The sequence below is a fragment of the Trematomus bernacchii genome, unplaced genomic scaffold, assembly GCF_902827165.1.
Source record: "Trematomus bernacchii unplaced genomic scaffold, fTreBer1.1, whole genome shotgun sequence".
Classification (NCBI taxonomy): Eukaryota; Metazoa; Chordata; class Actinopteri; order Perciformes; family Nototheniidae; genus Trematomus; species Trematomus bernacchii.
Genome location: NW_022987705.1, coordinates 12,909,475 through 12,926,672, shown reverse-complemented (window position 1 = coordinate 12,926,672; position 17,198 = coordinate 12,909,475). Strand labels below are relative to the sequence as shown.

The 17,198-nt window shown below is 40.5% G+C and overlaps 2 protein-coding genes across 3 annotated transcripts; one reads left to right on the top strand and one right to left on the bottom strand.

Moving 5' to 3' along the window:
• The first annotated feature begins 547 nt into the window (after positions 1 to 547).
• On the top strand, positions 548 to 11,700 carry sap30l (sap30-like). The gene is made up of 4 exons (XM_034140072.1): positions 548 to 1,321; positions 2,804 to 2,926; positions 5,042 to 5,140; positions 9,532 to 11,700. Exons 1-4 carry the CDS (start codon positions 1,136 to 1,138, stop codon positions 9,658 to 9,660), a joined length of 537 nt encoding a protein of 178 aa, XP_033995963.1. The 5' UTR covers positions 548 to 1,135; the 3' UTR covers positions 9,661 to 11,700.
• A 2,165-nt stretch (positions 11,701 to 13,865) lies between these two features.
• LOC117490205 (heart- and neural crest derivatives-expressed protein 1-like) lies at positions 13,866 to 17,054 on the bottom strand. 2 transcript variants are annotated; one of them, XM_034139819.1, is made up of 2 exons: positions 16,275 to 17,054; positions 13,866 to 15,316 (listed from the first exon to the last, which is right to left on the bottom strand). In XM_034139819.1, the coding sequence occupies exons 1-2, from the start codon at positions 16,752 to 16,754 to the stop codon at positions 15,212 to 15,214; spliced, it is 585 nt and encodes a 194-aa protein (XP_033995710.1). In that variant the 5' UTR covers positions 16,755 to 17,054; the 3' UTR covers positions 13,866 to 15,211. The 2 variants fall into 2 exon arrangements, with proteins under 2 accessions (XP_033995710.1, XP_033995711.1); XM_034139820.1 differs by having other exon boundaries at positions 13,866 to 15,307.
• Positions 17,055 to 17,198: the final 144 nt, after the last annotated feature.

Here is a 17,198-nt window from a genome sequence, read left to right as displayed (position 1 = left end):
CGTTTTTAAAGTTTTATTTATAGCATTCTTATTTGTGAATATCTATCTCCCTCGCGTGGTTATAGGTGGAATCACGTGGCGATGTCAACAGCTTGTTCTTGTCTTGTTGATCATACATCCCCCATTCACTAAAGTTATATTCAAGTATTTTAAATGGTAAACAATTATCTGTATGACATAAATAAGTACTATGCTGATGTTGTATCAGCAGCCTGTCCCAAAGAGCCGTCTTCATAGTTCAGATTCCGACTTGAATGTGGATGTAGGCTACTGTTCATAGCCTACGATTAGGTCGATGTATGTAGTCGAGTTGTAAAATCCTTGAAAGATTTCCTATAAACTGTCTCTGAAAATCACAACTCTGCTGTGTAGTTAGAAGCCGCTTCAACCGTCGGCGATACCACATTTAACTCCCTTTCAAGTTGAAAACATTACACCGAGTGTTACAGGAAGAGACGCTAAAAGGTAGACGGTTCTTTCAGCCAATGGAATGGCATAATTTCCCCACTAAACCCGCCTCCATACAAAATTGTCCAATCATCGTGCGGGACAGGAACTTCCGCCACGGAGACGGAGCATGTCCATTGTACGAGCTGTTCTGAAAGAGTGCCGCGATTGTTGAGCTGCAGTATCTTAAGTGCGTGATTTCTTCAAAGTTGTAACATTAGACGTAGCGGTTTGTCGTCTTTTAGCTTAAAATCGTATGAGATTGTTGTCGCATATAAATCGTCCGGAGGGTAACGGACTGTTACTGGGAAGAAGTGCGACGGTCTCACCATAGGAATTTGTTAGCGGCAGCTCAGCCACCTTGCGGTCCGGCTAACACCGTGGCTAGGTAACGTTAGCTGCAGCTCTGTTGTGGCGTGAATCTGACGGAAATCTGTAAGAATATGTCCTCAACCGGAGGCTGTTACGCTTCGACATAAGGGACTAGAGTGCACAAATAAACAACAAGCTGTTAGCCCTCGAACTAGCGACTTAGCCAAGCTAACTAGCTAGCTAACGTTAACGCTACGGGATTGTCTTTGACAAAAGGGCAACCCGTCAACAAGAGACTTTGTAGCCAAACTAACGCGTTTTTCCCTATTTTTTTATTTATTGAGCTTTTGCACGAAGAGCATTACAACAGCACAGGATGAATGGATTTAGCACTGAGGAAGACAGTCATGATGGACCGCCGGCTCCGCCGTTTTATGGACAGAGCTGCTGTCTGATCGAGGACGGAGAGCGCTGCGGCCGGTCAGCTGGAAACGCCTCCTTCAGCAAGAGGATCCAGAAGAGCATATCACAAAAGAAGCTCAAGCTTGACATTGACAAGAGCGTAAGTTAAATAACATGATCATTGTTTTGTTTTGAAGTTTAAACCAGTGATTGTGAGTGCCAGACGATAGCTCAAAGTTAGCTAGCTCTCAGCTGTCAGCTAATGCTATGTAGCCTGTCGGCGACGGTTGACGAAAATAAACAAAAGAGCACCGTCATAGAGTTATATCTTGTTGCTTGTAGCTGTATCTGTTTTCACACCTATAACAAGTCAGGCTTACGTTTACTGTGCTAGCTGCCTGGACGACGTGCAGGACAACAGGTTCCTGTCCACACCAACTTCCAGCTCATTACAACAGTTTCATACAAGACGCCTCCGCAGCTCTTCATAAAATGGCTGTTGCCAGAGAAGCCAGAGCTCTGTGTTGTTTAACCTCAGTCAGTTAAAGTACCCTGCCTTATTTTGAAGTGGCACACACTATTGTTTTGCTAGAAAGAACACCAAAACATGCTCCACGTTAATTTAGCTTATTTTTTCTAGTTTTTCATTTTGGCTTACTTTTGACAAACAACCAATGTTGGGCAAACGTGTTCTGGCCTTCCTTGAAAGGAAGACGCATGAAAGACACATGTGGAGCTAATTGTCATAGACCAAGGCTGGATCACCAACCAAGCAAATGTCCCAAAGGCCCCAGACCTCAAGGGGCCTCATAGACCTGGTCTTCTCTGTGTGGTAATTTGATCTATAGCGAAGCTGTTTAAGATTATGCACCACTGCATTTGTCACAAATCTGCAGACGATATCTCTTACAGCTTCCTAAAACCCAAAGTGACATCTTGAAATATATTTGTCAATGTTTGTTTGGCCAAAAGTGATAGTATGTACAAAGCATTACATTGGAGAAGATGCACCAAAACATTTTTTTATAATAATTGTCAACTACTAATGGACTAATAGTCTCAGTTTTACAATCTAGCCGTTCTTTATTTCAGTACTAAGCTTACATGGTGTAATATCGTAGTACACAGTATCTTTAATTAACTCAGCAGAAAGCAAACGCCTGTTTTTTACAGGCATGCCAAACTCATGTGATTAGTCACGTATTGTGGCTGTGGCTCAGGGAATACATGCACATTGATCAAGAGGACAGAGTAAATGGTTGATTTGGAGCTGCAGTTGAAGAAGCACATGCCAATATAAACAAACTTCAGTTGTTCAGATATTGACATAACAGACAATTTGTAGTTATGGTTGGGTATCAAATCTCAACACTACGTCTGTTTTAAGATGCGTGTCAAAATCCTTCATTACATACTTCTTGTTTAAAACCATGTATTTGCCAGTTTTTACAATAGTTTATCTTGGACATGTTCTTGTATGGCTGCTCGGATATTGTATTAAGACTGGTATTATAGAATTTCAAATGAAAGCAAATCTAGTCTTGCAGTGGGTATTGCTTTGGTCCTACGCTGTGTTACTGCTAGAGCAAACATATGTTTTGATGTTGGACTCCTCCTTTAATACCCGTTATTATCGTTATAGGTGAGACACCTCTACATCTGCGACTTCCATAAGAACTTCATCCAGAGCGTCCGCAACAAGAGGAAGAGGAAGACCAGTGACGATGGAGGGGAGTCCCCGGATCACGACGTGGAGGTGCCTGAGGTAACGGGACTGAAATCTTTCTTGCAAACAACACAGATGAAGCACAATGGAAAAAGAAGCAGCCCCAAAGGCTTTGCAGAGGAACATAACAAACTAGGATGATAGTTTATATAAAACCTTAAAAACACCAACTCATGGTGACATTTTTGTTACAATATGCTTGCCTAACAACAACAAATTCAATCAAATCAAATTTAATTCATTGTGTACTCAGTTATGTTTGTTTGCTTTTGAGTGTTTATTACGGCAATGACCCAGTTTCTCCACAGAGATATTAACGTTTCATCGCTTTTAAAAGGAGAGAAAGAGGCAGCAAAAGCCTCATTGAGTCTTAACCTGTGGCGGGGGCCTCCGTTTTTTTTCACGAAACTGTCTCAGGGCTTCTTAACATTTAAAAACCTATTAATGTGTCATATCCATTTAACGGTAACGGAGCGTCCACACAGCAGCGTTAAAAAAATCTTGGAGGTGGGCGTATCTGAAGCTTGGGGATTTTTTGCGAGCAAGGCGACCAACAACCAATCACATGAATCTCCCGCCCGCGACATACGAAGCAAAAAAGCCCGAAGTAAACTGGATATAAACTCCCCAGGCGAAAACCTACCACTGTCTCTGCCACCTCCCTCCATGCCTGGCTCCTCCGGTTTATATCCCGGTAGGTCTGGTCATAAAGCACCGGGTGATTCCCTACCGCTAATTTCTCCTCCATTTTTTGGAATATGAGGAAATGACCTGCGGTATGTCTCTCCCAGCATACATGCGGTTTGATTGGCTAGTGCTTGAACTGTCAGATTTGCATACACAGGATTTGATAGGCTGACGCTTCCACCTCAGCTTCAAAAGTTGAACATTGCTCAACTTTGAATCCTGAAAATCTCCGCTCTGCTGCCCACAATGCAGTTCGGCAAAAAGTGAGGCAAAGTGACGTCACCCCATTCAAAGTGAATGGGCAGAAGCGGTCCAAGATTTTTTTATCGCTGCTGTGTGGACGCTCCGTAAGAAACTCAGCTAACTGACAATACGAACCATTTTTACCGAAACAAAACACAAGTCTCACATCTCTAAATGAGCCCTGAGCGAAAAAATGCTAACACACTTAGCACAGAACTCTAGGTATAAATACCCTTATTACATATCGGATCTGCACAAACAAGATAACAATTAGCAAGCTGAGATTCCACAGATTCTACGGGTATAAGTATCATCACTGAGCGATCAGAACTCGCGACAGGGGAAGCAAAAACAGACATCACAACACAGCTTTACGGAGCAAAAACCGGACATTGTCTTACCTATGCTGTTGTTCTGATTAAAAGTTGTGTTCAATGGCATTAAAACGATAAAAACGCTGCTGAAGGTTAATCCATAGGTTAATCCAATGTGTCTGAAATGATTACTGATAATCCATCTTCATATTTATGTCAATAACGGAGTTTTCATATATAGTTGCTATGAGAGCTTCCGGTTTTGGGCGTTCTGGCTACGCATCACTCATTCACCAATGGGTAATGTTTAGATGGATTTTAGGAACTTCCCCTCGAATCTATTGGCTCTAACGGTGAAAAAGAGGTGTCAATCATCAAAATCGACCGAGGGGGGCCATAGATATGGAAAATCCACCCAAATGACCACAGAAGTGTTTTTTTTTGTTGCTAAACCTCTCTTAAAAAGGTCAAATGTCACTTGTTTTGCATCAATCTTGATACAGGGTACTTATTATATGTTTGGATTCCTAAAGCTTTTAGTCTACTATCCCATCATTCAAGGGTGGTCTTCATTATCAGTAATGTTTTTTTTTTGGACGGACACTATAACTTAATTTTTTTTTACTTTAAAATTTAAAAAAAATCTATATTGATACTGACTCTTCTACATCCAACTCACAGGTTTATCATTGCTTTGAGAACAAAGATTATTAATTTCACCCTTTTAGAAGTGAAGTTATAGTCATTTGTTCTGGGAATGTCATTTTCGAGCCTGAGACCTGAAAAACAGGCTCACGGCTTAACAGGTTAAGTAAATCATTGAAATGTGTCAAAGACTAAGCGGACTGAAAAGATACCGTCCTTCAAATTTCACTGACTGACTGCCTCCCTGTCTCTGCTGTGGTTTCAGGTGGACCTGTTCCAGCTGCAAGTGAACACGTTGAGACGCTACAAGCGACACTACAAGCTGCAGACCCGGCCTGGACTCAACAAGGCCCAGCTGGCAGAGGTAAGAAAACACTCAGAACTGAATGAATGTTGAGATATTCTCCACTACATATATGGTGCTTCCTACTTTGTACAGTTCAAGGGGTTGCTGTGTTCTCCATCGATGGAGCCATTGAAACGATGTGAATGCTGCATATTAGCCCCTTTTCATCACAGTTACCATTTAAAAAAAGCTGGAAAGTGTAACAAGGGTAGAACTCTAAAGGTTAAGGAACTCGGGTCAACTCTGGTTTTGGTTTATGTTAAAAGCAGCGTAATCTTTTGTTATATGATAGAGAAAAGAGAAGGGCAGAGAAAAACAAAGAGAGAGAAAGGACTTTATTTCTGTTTTCATTCAATCATACATTTGAAATAAACATCCATAAACAGTCAACAGTTAAGGACAATGACTGACTACAAAGGAGCAGCTGGGGGTGCTGCGGGAGTGTCTGCGTGCGCATCTCTCCCAGATGAGCTAAACAGTTTTTTTGCACGCTTTGAGAGCAGCCGGGCTGTGGAGGTACAGAGGGACCAGGAGCTACACTGCCCTTTTGTTTTAAATAGGGCAGATGTGTGTAAATCCTTTAAAAGGGTTAACCCACACAAGGCTCCTGGACCTGATGGCATCCCTGGCCGTGTTCTCAGGGTGTGTGCAGTTCAGCTGGCAGAGGTGTTCACAGACATCTTCAACAGGTCCCTGCTGCAGTCTGTAGTCCCCACATGTTTTAAACACTCCACCATCATTCCTGTCTCCAAAAAGACAACCATCACCTGCCCCAACGACTACCGCCCAGTAGCACTCACCTCCATCATAATGAAGTGCTTTGAGCGGTTAGTCAAATTATTCATCACCTCCTCCCTCCCGGAATCTCTGGACCCCCTGCAGTTTGCCTACAGAGCAAACAGGTCCACAGACGACGCCATAGCCCTCACCCTCCACACTGCCCTCTCACACCTGGACCCGAAGAACAGGAACACATATGTGAGAATGCTGTTCATTGACTACAGTTCAGCATTCAATACCATTGTGCCCTCCAAGCTGGCCATCAAGCTCAGAGACCTCGGGCTCAACAGCGCCCTCTGTGACTGGATCCTGAACTTCCTGACGGGCAGACCCCAGGCAGTGCGGGTGGGAAACATCACATCCTCCACCCTGATTCTAAACACCGGTGCCCCTCAAGGCTGCGTGCTCAGCCCTCTCCTCTACTCCCTGTTCACTCACGACTGCGTGGCCACACACAGCTCCAACACCATCGTGAAGTTTGCTGATGACACGACCGTCATCGGCCAGATCACAGACGATGACGAGACGGCGTACAGAGAGGAGGTCAAAAACCTGACATCTTGGTGCCAGGATAACAACCTCCATCTCAACATCAGCAAAACAAAGGAGCTGATTGTGGATTACAGGAAGCAGCAGGGAGAGGGACACGCCCCCATCGCCATCAATGGGACTACGGTGGAGAGAGTCAAAAGCTTCAGGTTCCTTGGGGTCCACATCACTGAGGACCTGACATGGTCTCTTCACACCACCACCATCACCAAGAAAGCTCGACAGCGGCTTTTCTTCCTCCGCAGGTTGAGGAGGTTCAAAATGGATCCCAGGATACTCTGCAACTTCTACAGGTGCACGATAGAGAGTATCCTCACTGGCAGCATGACGGCCTGGTACGGCAGCTGCACCGACCTCGATCGTAAGGCTTTACAGAGGGTGGTGAAAACTGCACAGAACATCACCAGGACGGAGCTGCCATCCATGGAGGACCTTTACTCCCAGCGGCTCAGGAAGAAATCACTACGGATTATCAAAGACCCCCATCACCCCAGCCACAAACTGTTCTTTCTGTTGCCGTCTGGCAGGCGGTACCACAGCATCCTGGCAAGGACAAGAAGATTCGGAGACAGTTTCTTCCCGCGGGCAGTGAGACTGTTAAAAAATTGAACTGTTGAAACAACATCAAACATTCATCTGCTACTCAGTAGTATGTATCTAATACCTAATATATATATATCATTCCAATAACTTGTATATAGACTCATACTGCACTATTCCACATCATAACTTTATTTCATTTTTATAACTATTATTATTTTTGTATTGCTCATGCTCTTATTGTTATTATGTTATTATGTTGCATTGTTGGAGAAGCCTGTGATATAAGATTTTCAACTGCATAATTACTCTGTAGCTATGTCAGATTGACAATAAAGAACCTTGAACCTTGAACAGATTGTCCCGATTGTGGGACAGTTGCGCATGGAGGACATCTTTATTTCTGAAACTAGAAATGCCCTGCCTCTAGCAGCAGCAGCAGACTATTGACTTAGGTCGCATTCACACCTAATAGTCCGCTTCTTTGGTGCGCACCGGCCGCAAGTTTGGTACATTATTTCATTTTTCAGAAGGTTTGGTTTGCTTTCACACAGGCAAACCTCAAACAGACTATAAACAGTCAACAAAAGTAATGTGCACGGAAATGCTGTTCAACAATTGGTCAGACATTAAGCAGGTAAAACCATGGAGCAGGTTATTTTCATGCTGCTGATAATCTAGAGAGCATATCAACAGACTCTAGCAGACGGCACATGTGATTTATATAATCGTACAACGTGCATTAAAAAACATTATAACGGATATAATGAGACGTTCTGCAGTAAGAAGGAGGTTTCAACGACGACAGGTGGCAAGTGTAACATGGCCCTTTTGCTGTACATAGGGGACCAGAGAGATAAGCTGTCACAAAAGCAAATATAGCATAGCTTATGTTTATAGTTGGGCTCACTATGGGTCTTGTGTTCAAGATATTGTGGAGTTTGTCATACCAAATACAATTGTCTTTAATATCGGGGGAGCTGTCAATTTTCTGCGTCGCTCACTCGTGTATTGGTGACAGAGCTTTTTTACTTTTGCACAACACTATTCAACAGTCCGGTTCAATCCATTCTGCTTCCTTCTTTAGCGAAAGATTTTTGACGACCTCCACGTTCTTGTGTACCGTTTCCCAAAGTTGAGAAATGTTCTCTTCTGTCCAGATATCCAGAAGGCATCTGTGTTCTTTGTAGCTCTGCGTTCAAACGAACCGCAGCAAGGGGTTAAACGCTCCAGGGTTCGAGTAAATCGTACTTAACAAGGCTGGTGTGAGCGCAACCTTAAAGACTTAAAAATCAATCCTCTTTATAGTCAAATTAACTCATTCTCAAAACCTTTTAAAGCAGCTCCCTATAAGTTGGAATCTTTGTTTACTTACTTTTAAATTACGTTGTTTATTTCTTAACAATTGTCTAATAGTGAAATTATGTAACACTGAAAGCTATTAGGCCACCCTCATTAGGTGGACCCGGCCTCTTTCTTCTTAACCTTCAGCTCCATGTCACTCATTTACTGTGATATACACAGTGTCACAGGTCCTATTCCGCAGTAATTGGTCATGGAACATGTTGGACTGATTTTCCAACTGGACAGGTGGACTCCATGCAGCTGGCTCGGCCCTCGTCCGTACAAATGCTTCCTGTATGCAGCGCTCTGACGGCTTGGATGTGACTCGGCTGGCGTGCACAGTGGGAATGAATGAAAACTGGCTGTTAGTTGAATGTTTCCCCAGGCTTTAAGGCAGGTTCAGTCCCCCCTATTAATGAGCCTCCCACATCATTAATAAAGGACCAGTCAACAGCCCCCAACCAGTCACAGCTGGCCCCGTCTTCGGCCCCTCTCAGGGACCCAGTTAGAGGCTGCATAGAGGATGTTTGTTTACTTCTCTTTGAGGCTCCTTTAAAAATCCAAGCAACCAGTTGTATGCTTCATTTAAGTATTGATTACATGTCTACCATAACAACATCATCATTTGTTAGTGTCTTAAAAAATCACCATAAAACAATTATTACAAAACTCTTAAGTTCCATTATCCTATTTAGTTCCCCAGAAACAATCAAATGTTCCAAATGTGTGGCATTGGTGTGCAATTTCCTGAGTACAGTACAAAATTATATTCAAAAAACTCTTAACTTTTTTATTTAATATTCTATATTTCTGATCAAACTTCTATTGTGACAATATTGTTGGGTTTAATACTGAATCTTTAATTAAATATTTAAACGATAATGAATATGTGTTGATTTAATGAGGAAATGTAAGCAAAAATAATAAAACAGGCAGTTAAAATATTGTAAAAATGTAAAAACAATGACATCCTTTTACTGTAATGCATCCCTTTAAAACCAGACACATGCACTATCTTGATTTAAAAGCTGAGACGATATCGCTCATATCATGATATTGGTATAGTATCCATACATTTCCCAGCCCTATTGGGAAGCAGGAACTTGCACATCAGAACATTTCTGAAAAAGATATGTTAATTAACATGAGAGATCTTTTCAGAGTTTTCCTTTTAACCTCTTTCTCCTTTTTTTCAGACGGTGAGTCGTCACTTCAGGAATATCCCGGTGAACGAGAAGGAGACGCTGACCTACTTTATTTACATGGTGAAGAGCAGCAAGAGCCGCTTGGACCAGAAAGGCGACGGCGGGAAACCGCTGGACTAAACTTCGCAACACAAAGCACAGTAGCTACAACAAAACCATCAATAATCTACAGCTATTTCAGAAACCCGGACACCACTAACGGCAACAACAACTGCAACCCTGCACCGTCCGCTCCTCTGTAGAGACAGACTCTTGTCGTCCTCAGAGGACATCTCACTGAATTGGAGGAGAATTCAGGGTGGGATGAGATATCTCTTGCTTATTATGCTCTTTTCATATAAAAACTGTCTCTGCGCATGTTGTCACAATGGTCATTTCCTCTCCCTCTTCTCCGAAAAAAGCCAGACTGAGGTCCCGGGACTCACTCCACAGGGTTTTTATGTTGTCATGCTGTAATGTAATCTGTCAATATGTACAAAAGAACAGCGTCCAATCTTAAGTAAGTTGGTTGACTGCAAAGTACAATATAGCTGCCTTAAGAGTAAAAAAAAACGAAACGTGTTTCTGTAAATTTGGGGGAATCTTTCTTTGCCGAGTAGACTGTTAACACTTTCACAGAGAGGAATGCTTGTGCCAAACAGAAACGTTTGTTGGAATTGAATGATGTTGAGTGGGATTTATTTTCTTTTTTTTTTTAAACGTGAATTAATTAATTGTTGGAAAGGGGCGCTGCCTTTGCTGAAGTTACATCCAGGGATCAGGGTCAGTTTAACCAGATCAAGAATTCTTGATTCTCAATAATGTCTAAAAGAAAGAAGCTGATCTCAGTCCTACATTTTAATCTTTATTCGCCCTTTTCCAACTGGATGTGATGCATATGAAGACCGATGGTGGTGAATGATGTAGCATTTAGCTATGACCCACTCTTCCCCTTATTGCTAGCTCTTTAATGTACTTAACAACACAAACATCACAGGTGTTGGTAGCTTGGTTTTTTTCTTTGTAACCCAGTTTTCTACTAAATGTTTTAGTTCAGCCTCAAGTTGTATAAAGTCTGTGTGCATATATGATTTAGAATTGTTTTGTCCCATCTTTCTTTTCCACCAGAAGTGGAACTTTTGTGTGTGAGAGATAGGGGTGTAAGAGTAATTATTTGCGCCATTTTAATATTTAAGAGCTGTGTTTATATTGGACTGAAGTCTTGATTTGATACTTAAAATACCCAGATGCATTTAAAAAAAGTGGGTTTTCCCTTTGCCTTTTTGAATAATTAATTACATATATCAACAAAAAAAGATATCGATGCGTGCCTTCCATATTGGCCAGCAAAAATCTAAATGTCAGTAGAAGTTGGCTAATGAGCTCTTAAAAGTTATTTCATTTGTATTCCCAGTTGAATTAGCACTTCTAATTAACAGTATTACCCTCAATGTCTTAAAGGAAAGGTCTAGTTTGGCACCAAAAGTCACATCACAACTAAACAGGATTTGTTTTATGAGTTTGACCATTTATTAAATGATTTACTGTGTTAATTGAAATGAAGCTCAGTGACTCTGCATCTTGGCAATTATTATATTCAGGTTTATATTCAATGGATTCACTGTTTGATAAATTGTCATTTTTTGGATCGTATTTGTCAATAATATTAAGCCACAACTGTTATGGGGAAAGTAGCCTTTGGCAGGTAGCCACTTGTGTCACCTGTTGCAACATTTGGTGTGATCTAAAACTGCTCAAAAACTAAATTGTATGTATATTCCTAACTCACAGCTAACACAACGTTTTGCATCTTCCCACAACAACAACAACTCTTCTACATGTCCAATTCTTTGTTGTTGTTTTCATTGTGGTGACTACATTGTACACACAGTTTGGGATTTCTGTAGGGATTTTTTAAAATCACTTTGCATCCTCTGTCACACATCTTATTTAAGGTTGTTCACCGAACTGAGTTGTCTTCAACAAAGGTTTATATTTTTATTTTAGTGTCTGTTATATTTTCAGTTCTGCTTGTAGGTTTTAGTGTCATGTAGATAACACCCAACTTTAACATATAGGCCATGCCACATTAACCTTACTGTTGTATTAGAAAAAAACATATTTAAATATGGCTGCTTATTGCTCCTTATAATAATAAATGTATTGTACAGATAGAAACAACGGTCTTGTCTCTGTTCATTCATACTGCTCAAATGTTGTATATATTTCAGCTGATTTTACAATACGTTATGGGAACACCCAATTAATACCATGAAAATGATATCTGTACCTTTTCAAATTAAACATGAAGAATGTCTAGGTTGGATTTGTTTCAGGAACTGCCATCGATAACCACTAGGTGTCGCTACAGACCCTCATATTAGTTGGAGGGGAAGAGAGAAGGGAGCTTTAAACACCCAGAGACTTTAGGAGACTCAAATCAACCCAAAGGCAGCAGCAAAATACATTTTTAAAAGTAGATTAAACTTGTTAGGCGGAAAAACTTGTTTGTTGGTGTATTGTTAAATTATATATCACAAAAATATAAAAAACTTAAATTACTATGGAAGAGTAGAAGACTGCAGCCCACCGGGTGCCTTTGAGCCAATAAATACAACTGTTTGCAATCCAGCCTTTGTCAATTGTAAATGTGGATTTACAGAATAAATGTTGCAAATTACTAATCGTCACTGGAGAAATGATGTTATGTCATTAAAAAAGTGTTTCAAATTATACATGCACAAATGTTGAGGTTAAGGCACTGGCAAATGAGATTATAACAGTCCTTACATCTTTTATTTTTATTTTATTGTTGTCATATTTTGTTAGACTGACCGGTGGATTGGTCAAGGCCATAAGTAAGGAGGCCGAGAAACGACATAATGCCCAAATGTGGGCATTTATATAGAATGAATAACATGTAGTACTCTGCAGCCATACCCTCACTCACTGCCACCTGCACTGCCTGGCACAAAATGAAACTTACAGACCGAGCCACCCTAAGGTGCTATCTAGAACATGGGGGCCTCAGACCGATTTTACATAGAATACTGAAACAATATAAACATAAACAACTATCAATGATTTATTTACAACATAGCTACTAAACATACATCTAACCAATGGTGGAATGTAACTAACTTTACTCAAGTACTCTCCATTTTGCTACTTTATACTTTTACTCCACTACAGTTTGTAGGCAAATGTGTTACTTTTTATTCACTTCATGTATTTTACAGATTAAGGTACTATGACTATGACTTGGCAGTTTTAAATAATAAGATAAAAATATAATTAGAATATAAAATCTCTAATATATTATTGTATTTTATTATAGATTAAGATTACAGTGTGTGTTTAAAATAATTAAAAATAAACCCACCTTTACCAAGTCCAACATTGAAGTTATGATCACATGAATACATGAATACTAAAACGATGGTGCTTATTGGTGCATGACGAGTAGGCTACTTTTACTAAAAGTATATTTTGATGCTAATATACTTTTGGACTTTTGCGTATGTACAATTTTGAATGCAGGACTGTCACTTGCAACCGAGTATTTATACACTGTAGTATTGCTACTTATCATCTGAGTACTTCTTCCACCACTATATCTAACATGTATTAACTCCAGAATGAACCCCCCCGGAACGATAAATAGGTGTTGGTTTCACCGGGGAAACTTTTGTTCGCGCACGGAATTCAACACAGGAAAGCTCAGGTAAGTGTGGTTTACCTGATACGCTCTTATTAATGTATCCATACACCTTTACATGAACGCTTTCAAAATTGCATAAGAGACGTATGCTGTTCATTCATAATATATTATTTTATGTATTGATTGATCCATGGAAAGATCTACAATATGAAGTCACACCCACCGGCGTCTAGATAAAACATCATGATTTCAAGTGGCCTGCAAACATTAAACCAATCCAAAGAGGTTCTTTGACGCAACATCTGCTTGTTATATTCCATTCTTGTGCCAAATATGTTAAAATATGCTAAAATGGCCTACTGTGTAAGGATCCTGCAAGGATATAGGCTACTGCAAAATAAAGGTGGGCCCATAATGAAACTCATTAACAACATAAAAGTCTCAATACGTAAAGTTTTCAGACTTGTGAATTTGTTAAGCATTTATATAGTCCATTTGTATTTTAAATAATAATTTAACCAAGTGGTTTTTATTTGGTTAATTCCAGAGCAATTCCTGATCCATTGTTTCCGATGATTATACCCGTAACGGCAAGAAAACGAGGACATTGTTTGGTTATTGGTGTGTACTGTTTGTTGAATATTACATTAATTAATGATATAAGTGAAAACACATTGGTCATAGCTGAAGTGACTTAAAATAATTCATTTATTTACGGAACAATATATAACTTCACATCCAATGTACATTTCAATCAACATGTCGCACAGAAATAAACCTTTTTTTTAGTTTTTAGTGTTTGTCGGAGTGAAAGCTGTGCGTTAACGGAACATTCTGTGTCTCAGGACGGACAGTGACATTAATTTTGAGGTAGATTCAGTAAATTCAATAATGTTCAACAAGAAACATCAACAACAGCCGGAAAAGTGTAGACTACATTCAAGACTCCATTTGAGTTTGTCTGTAACATATCTAACCGGAAATACTTGATTAATAATACTGTAAATATTCTGACTGCCAAATTCAGAGGGAAGAAACAGTGACAACAAATAAAAAAGATTCCCCAAAAAAATGTGTTTCCTCTGGGCTCGGCTCCCACCAGGACTTTAAATGTTTTCGATATTTCTTTTTTTCATATCCGTTTTACACGACATCATATACAACAAGGCCTGCCTGGGTTTTAATGAGTTTATCAGTTAATTCATAGAAGTTTTATAGTTGAATGGGTTTGTGTGATTTAACACCACGTCAGTTTTCTAATGTGAACCGTTAAAAACTGTTCTACTGAGCATTGTAATAAAATGAAACTAAATCCGATTTGTATAAAATGTTTTGATAGTTTGAATATTTCTACTAAAGGCTGGCATCACGGAGCAAAACAAATAAAGTAGTCTATGCCAGAATATTCTTTCAAAGTTATAATTATAGGCAAAGTATTATAAGATAATTGGGTTTATAACTGCTTTGTTATTGCACAAAAACTCTGCCGTGCGGCTCGTGTGACTAATTTGTCATAAATTACGAAGAATTTCAGGCAGAAAAAACCCAGCTGAGCCCAAATAAGTGTACAAAATATTTGTGATTTAATCTGTAATGCTGTTCCTATCCGACCTCATCTTACATTTACTCCATTTGTTCGGTTTATGTTCTGCTTTACGTCCTCATGTGTAAAACAGCACCACTCAAGACACCAGATAAAAACACATTTTTCCGGGGAGACAGATGTGTTTTGACACCGTGGCAACATCTGGTCTACAGTACAAACATCAAAAAACAGAAATACCACAGATATCAAACACCTACAGTCAGAATTGTCTGTGGAGTGAACCACACCGGGAGAGAGAAGATCAACAGAGTGTCCATGGTGCTCTCCTCCTCACCTTGTTAGCATGTTGTCCTTTAATTCTCTCATTTTGTGCTTCATTGCACTTGCACAGCGGTGTGTTTAGGTTCAGTCAGGCAGTGGTTTTTTATCTGATTTGAATCCAGAGTCTCGGGGTTTTTTAGGGGGGTGGGAGTGGAGGAGGGGGGTCACTGGTTGAGCTCCAGAGCCCAGACCTGCTGCGGCCACCCGGTCCGGCCCTTCGCCTTCTTCTCGGCTCCTAATGCCTCCTGCAGCCCGTCAGGCTGTACCAGCAACAATACAAAATGAAAAGACACATTATTATTATTATTAGCTACCATCAGAGAGCAAGGCTCAAATGTACTAACTTCAGATTAAGCGAACTTTGAAGAGAGTCAATATTGCTTATTTCTCTACCCCATGTTGGTCCTATTTATAATTTAGGTTTACACTCCTTAGAAAGTTGAAATACACTGAAAAGCCTACTGCAGTGACGCAGTTGGGGCCATTACAGGCTAATTATTTAGGTTTAACTTACATTAACTTAAATAATTCTACAAATATGTAACAATGTATAATATCACGTTATGTAATCTGTATATGCAGGTTTTAAATGTATATAAACAAAGCTATTATTTAAAGCAGAATGTGAGTGTTATATAAAATATTGGACTATTTATTTTTAACTGTAATTTAATGCAGACAAAAACGATATATGGTGAGCAGTATAGCTACAGATAGTTGGAAAAGTAGTATAATATTGTTACTGCTACATTACAGTCAACATGTGACTTAGTGATACCAATTTGAATAAAGCTATACACGTTTAATCATCATGCTTATATTCTATAGATTCTATACGCAGCTGCAGCTTCTTTGATGAGCCTACTCTCGCGTTATAGTGAAGCATAATCGAAAAATAAATACTACTAAATAGGCTGCACTGCAAATTCTTATTTTGGATGTATTTGCTAGAATATAATTGAATAACCATTTTGATTGGAATTTTATTTTTAATTTAGATGATAATCAGACTCGAAAAGCAAAAATCGTAGTCACTTATGTTTTTAAACCCTGTGGTATAGCTGTCGTCTAATAAATCAGAGCCTATGGTTCAATTTCTGCGTAAAATATAGTTTTTTCTATTTTAACCAATTGTTTTTTACATTTACTTAGAAACCTAAACTTGCTGATCTGTTTTTTCGGAATGAACTAATTTTGATAGCCATGATACACACACTCATAACTTACCTGATCACGTTTCCTCTTTAGATCCCGGTTTTCAAATTTCTTAATTTCGGCCTTAAAGCCCTCGGTCTCCCCGGTGTCTTTGGCCAGGACGTCCATCAGGTAGGCGATGTAACTGGTGGCCAGGCGTAAAGTTTTAATTTTCGACAGTTTAGTGTCCGCCGGGACGTTTGGGATGCACTCCCTGAGCTCGGAGAAAGCTGTGTTGATGCTCTCCGTCCGCCGGCGCTCCTTCTTCGGCCCCGACGTTCTCCTCTTCCCCATCCCCGCCTGGAGCCCCTCCAGCCGGGCGTCGTGCGTCGTTCCGGGCGCTCCGTGCTCCGCGGCCGGGTAGGGGGTCTGGATCTGGAAGTCCGGGGGCATCTCGCCGTGGTTCACCACCCAGCTCTGGAAGTACGGTGCATCCTGGTGACACCGCTGGACGAACGGGAAGGGCTCGTGCATCAGGTGGTGGTGATGCTGGTAGCCCCCGATGAGGTTCATGTTGAGCGGTTTAACGAAAGTGGTCTTTGCCGTGTTTTCCCTCGCCCTCGGTCTGTCTCCGGTGCTGTCCCAAAACGGTCTCTGCTCGGCAGCCAACAGAACTCATTCAATACTTATATATGTATTCCCTTGAATGCGTTAACGAGTCAAGCAAAGCGCACACTAACTTAACATGGTCGTCATTCCGAAAGTGTTTTCAACGAAAGAGGCCGTAAAAAAAGTTTATAATTCCAAAGAACAAATCTCGGCGATGTGTTGGGCTCCAGCTTCCTGCGATCGCTTCCTGAAGAGGCTGCTCTGATTTGCTTCAAGAAATTTGACCCTGGTGAAGGTGTGAGGCCCAAGGTTTATATGATTTGGATGTCAGCGTGGTCAGGAGGCAGCCAATGGAAGAGAGCGCCCAGGGTGGGAGGAGAGTCCAGAGACGTTTGCAATAACATGTTC

Coding starts and splice junctions, on each gene's coding strand:
- sap30l (XM_034140072.1), top strand. CDS start 1,136: ATGAATGGATTTAGCACTGAGGAAGACAGTCATGATGGACCGCCGGCT. Junction 1,322..2,803: donor AGCTTGACATTGACAAGAGC/GTAAGTTAAATA, acceptor TTATCGTTATAG/GTGAGACACCTCTACATCTG. Junction 5,141..9,531: donor ACAAGGCCCAGCTGGCAGAG/GTAAGAAAACAC, acceptor CCTTTTTTTCAG/ACGGTGAGTCGTCACTTCAG.
- LOC117490205 (XM_034139819.1), bottom strand. CDS start 16,754: ATGAACCTCATCGGGGGCTACCAGCATCACCACCACCTGATGCACGAG. Junction 15,317..16,274: donor TAAAGAGGAAACGTGATCAG/GTAAGTTATGAG, acceptor TTTGTATTGTTG/CTGGTACAGCCTGACGGGCT.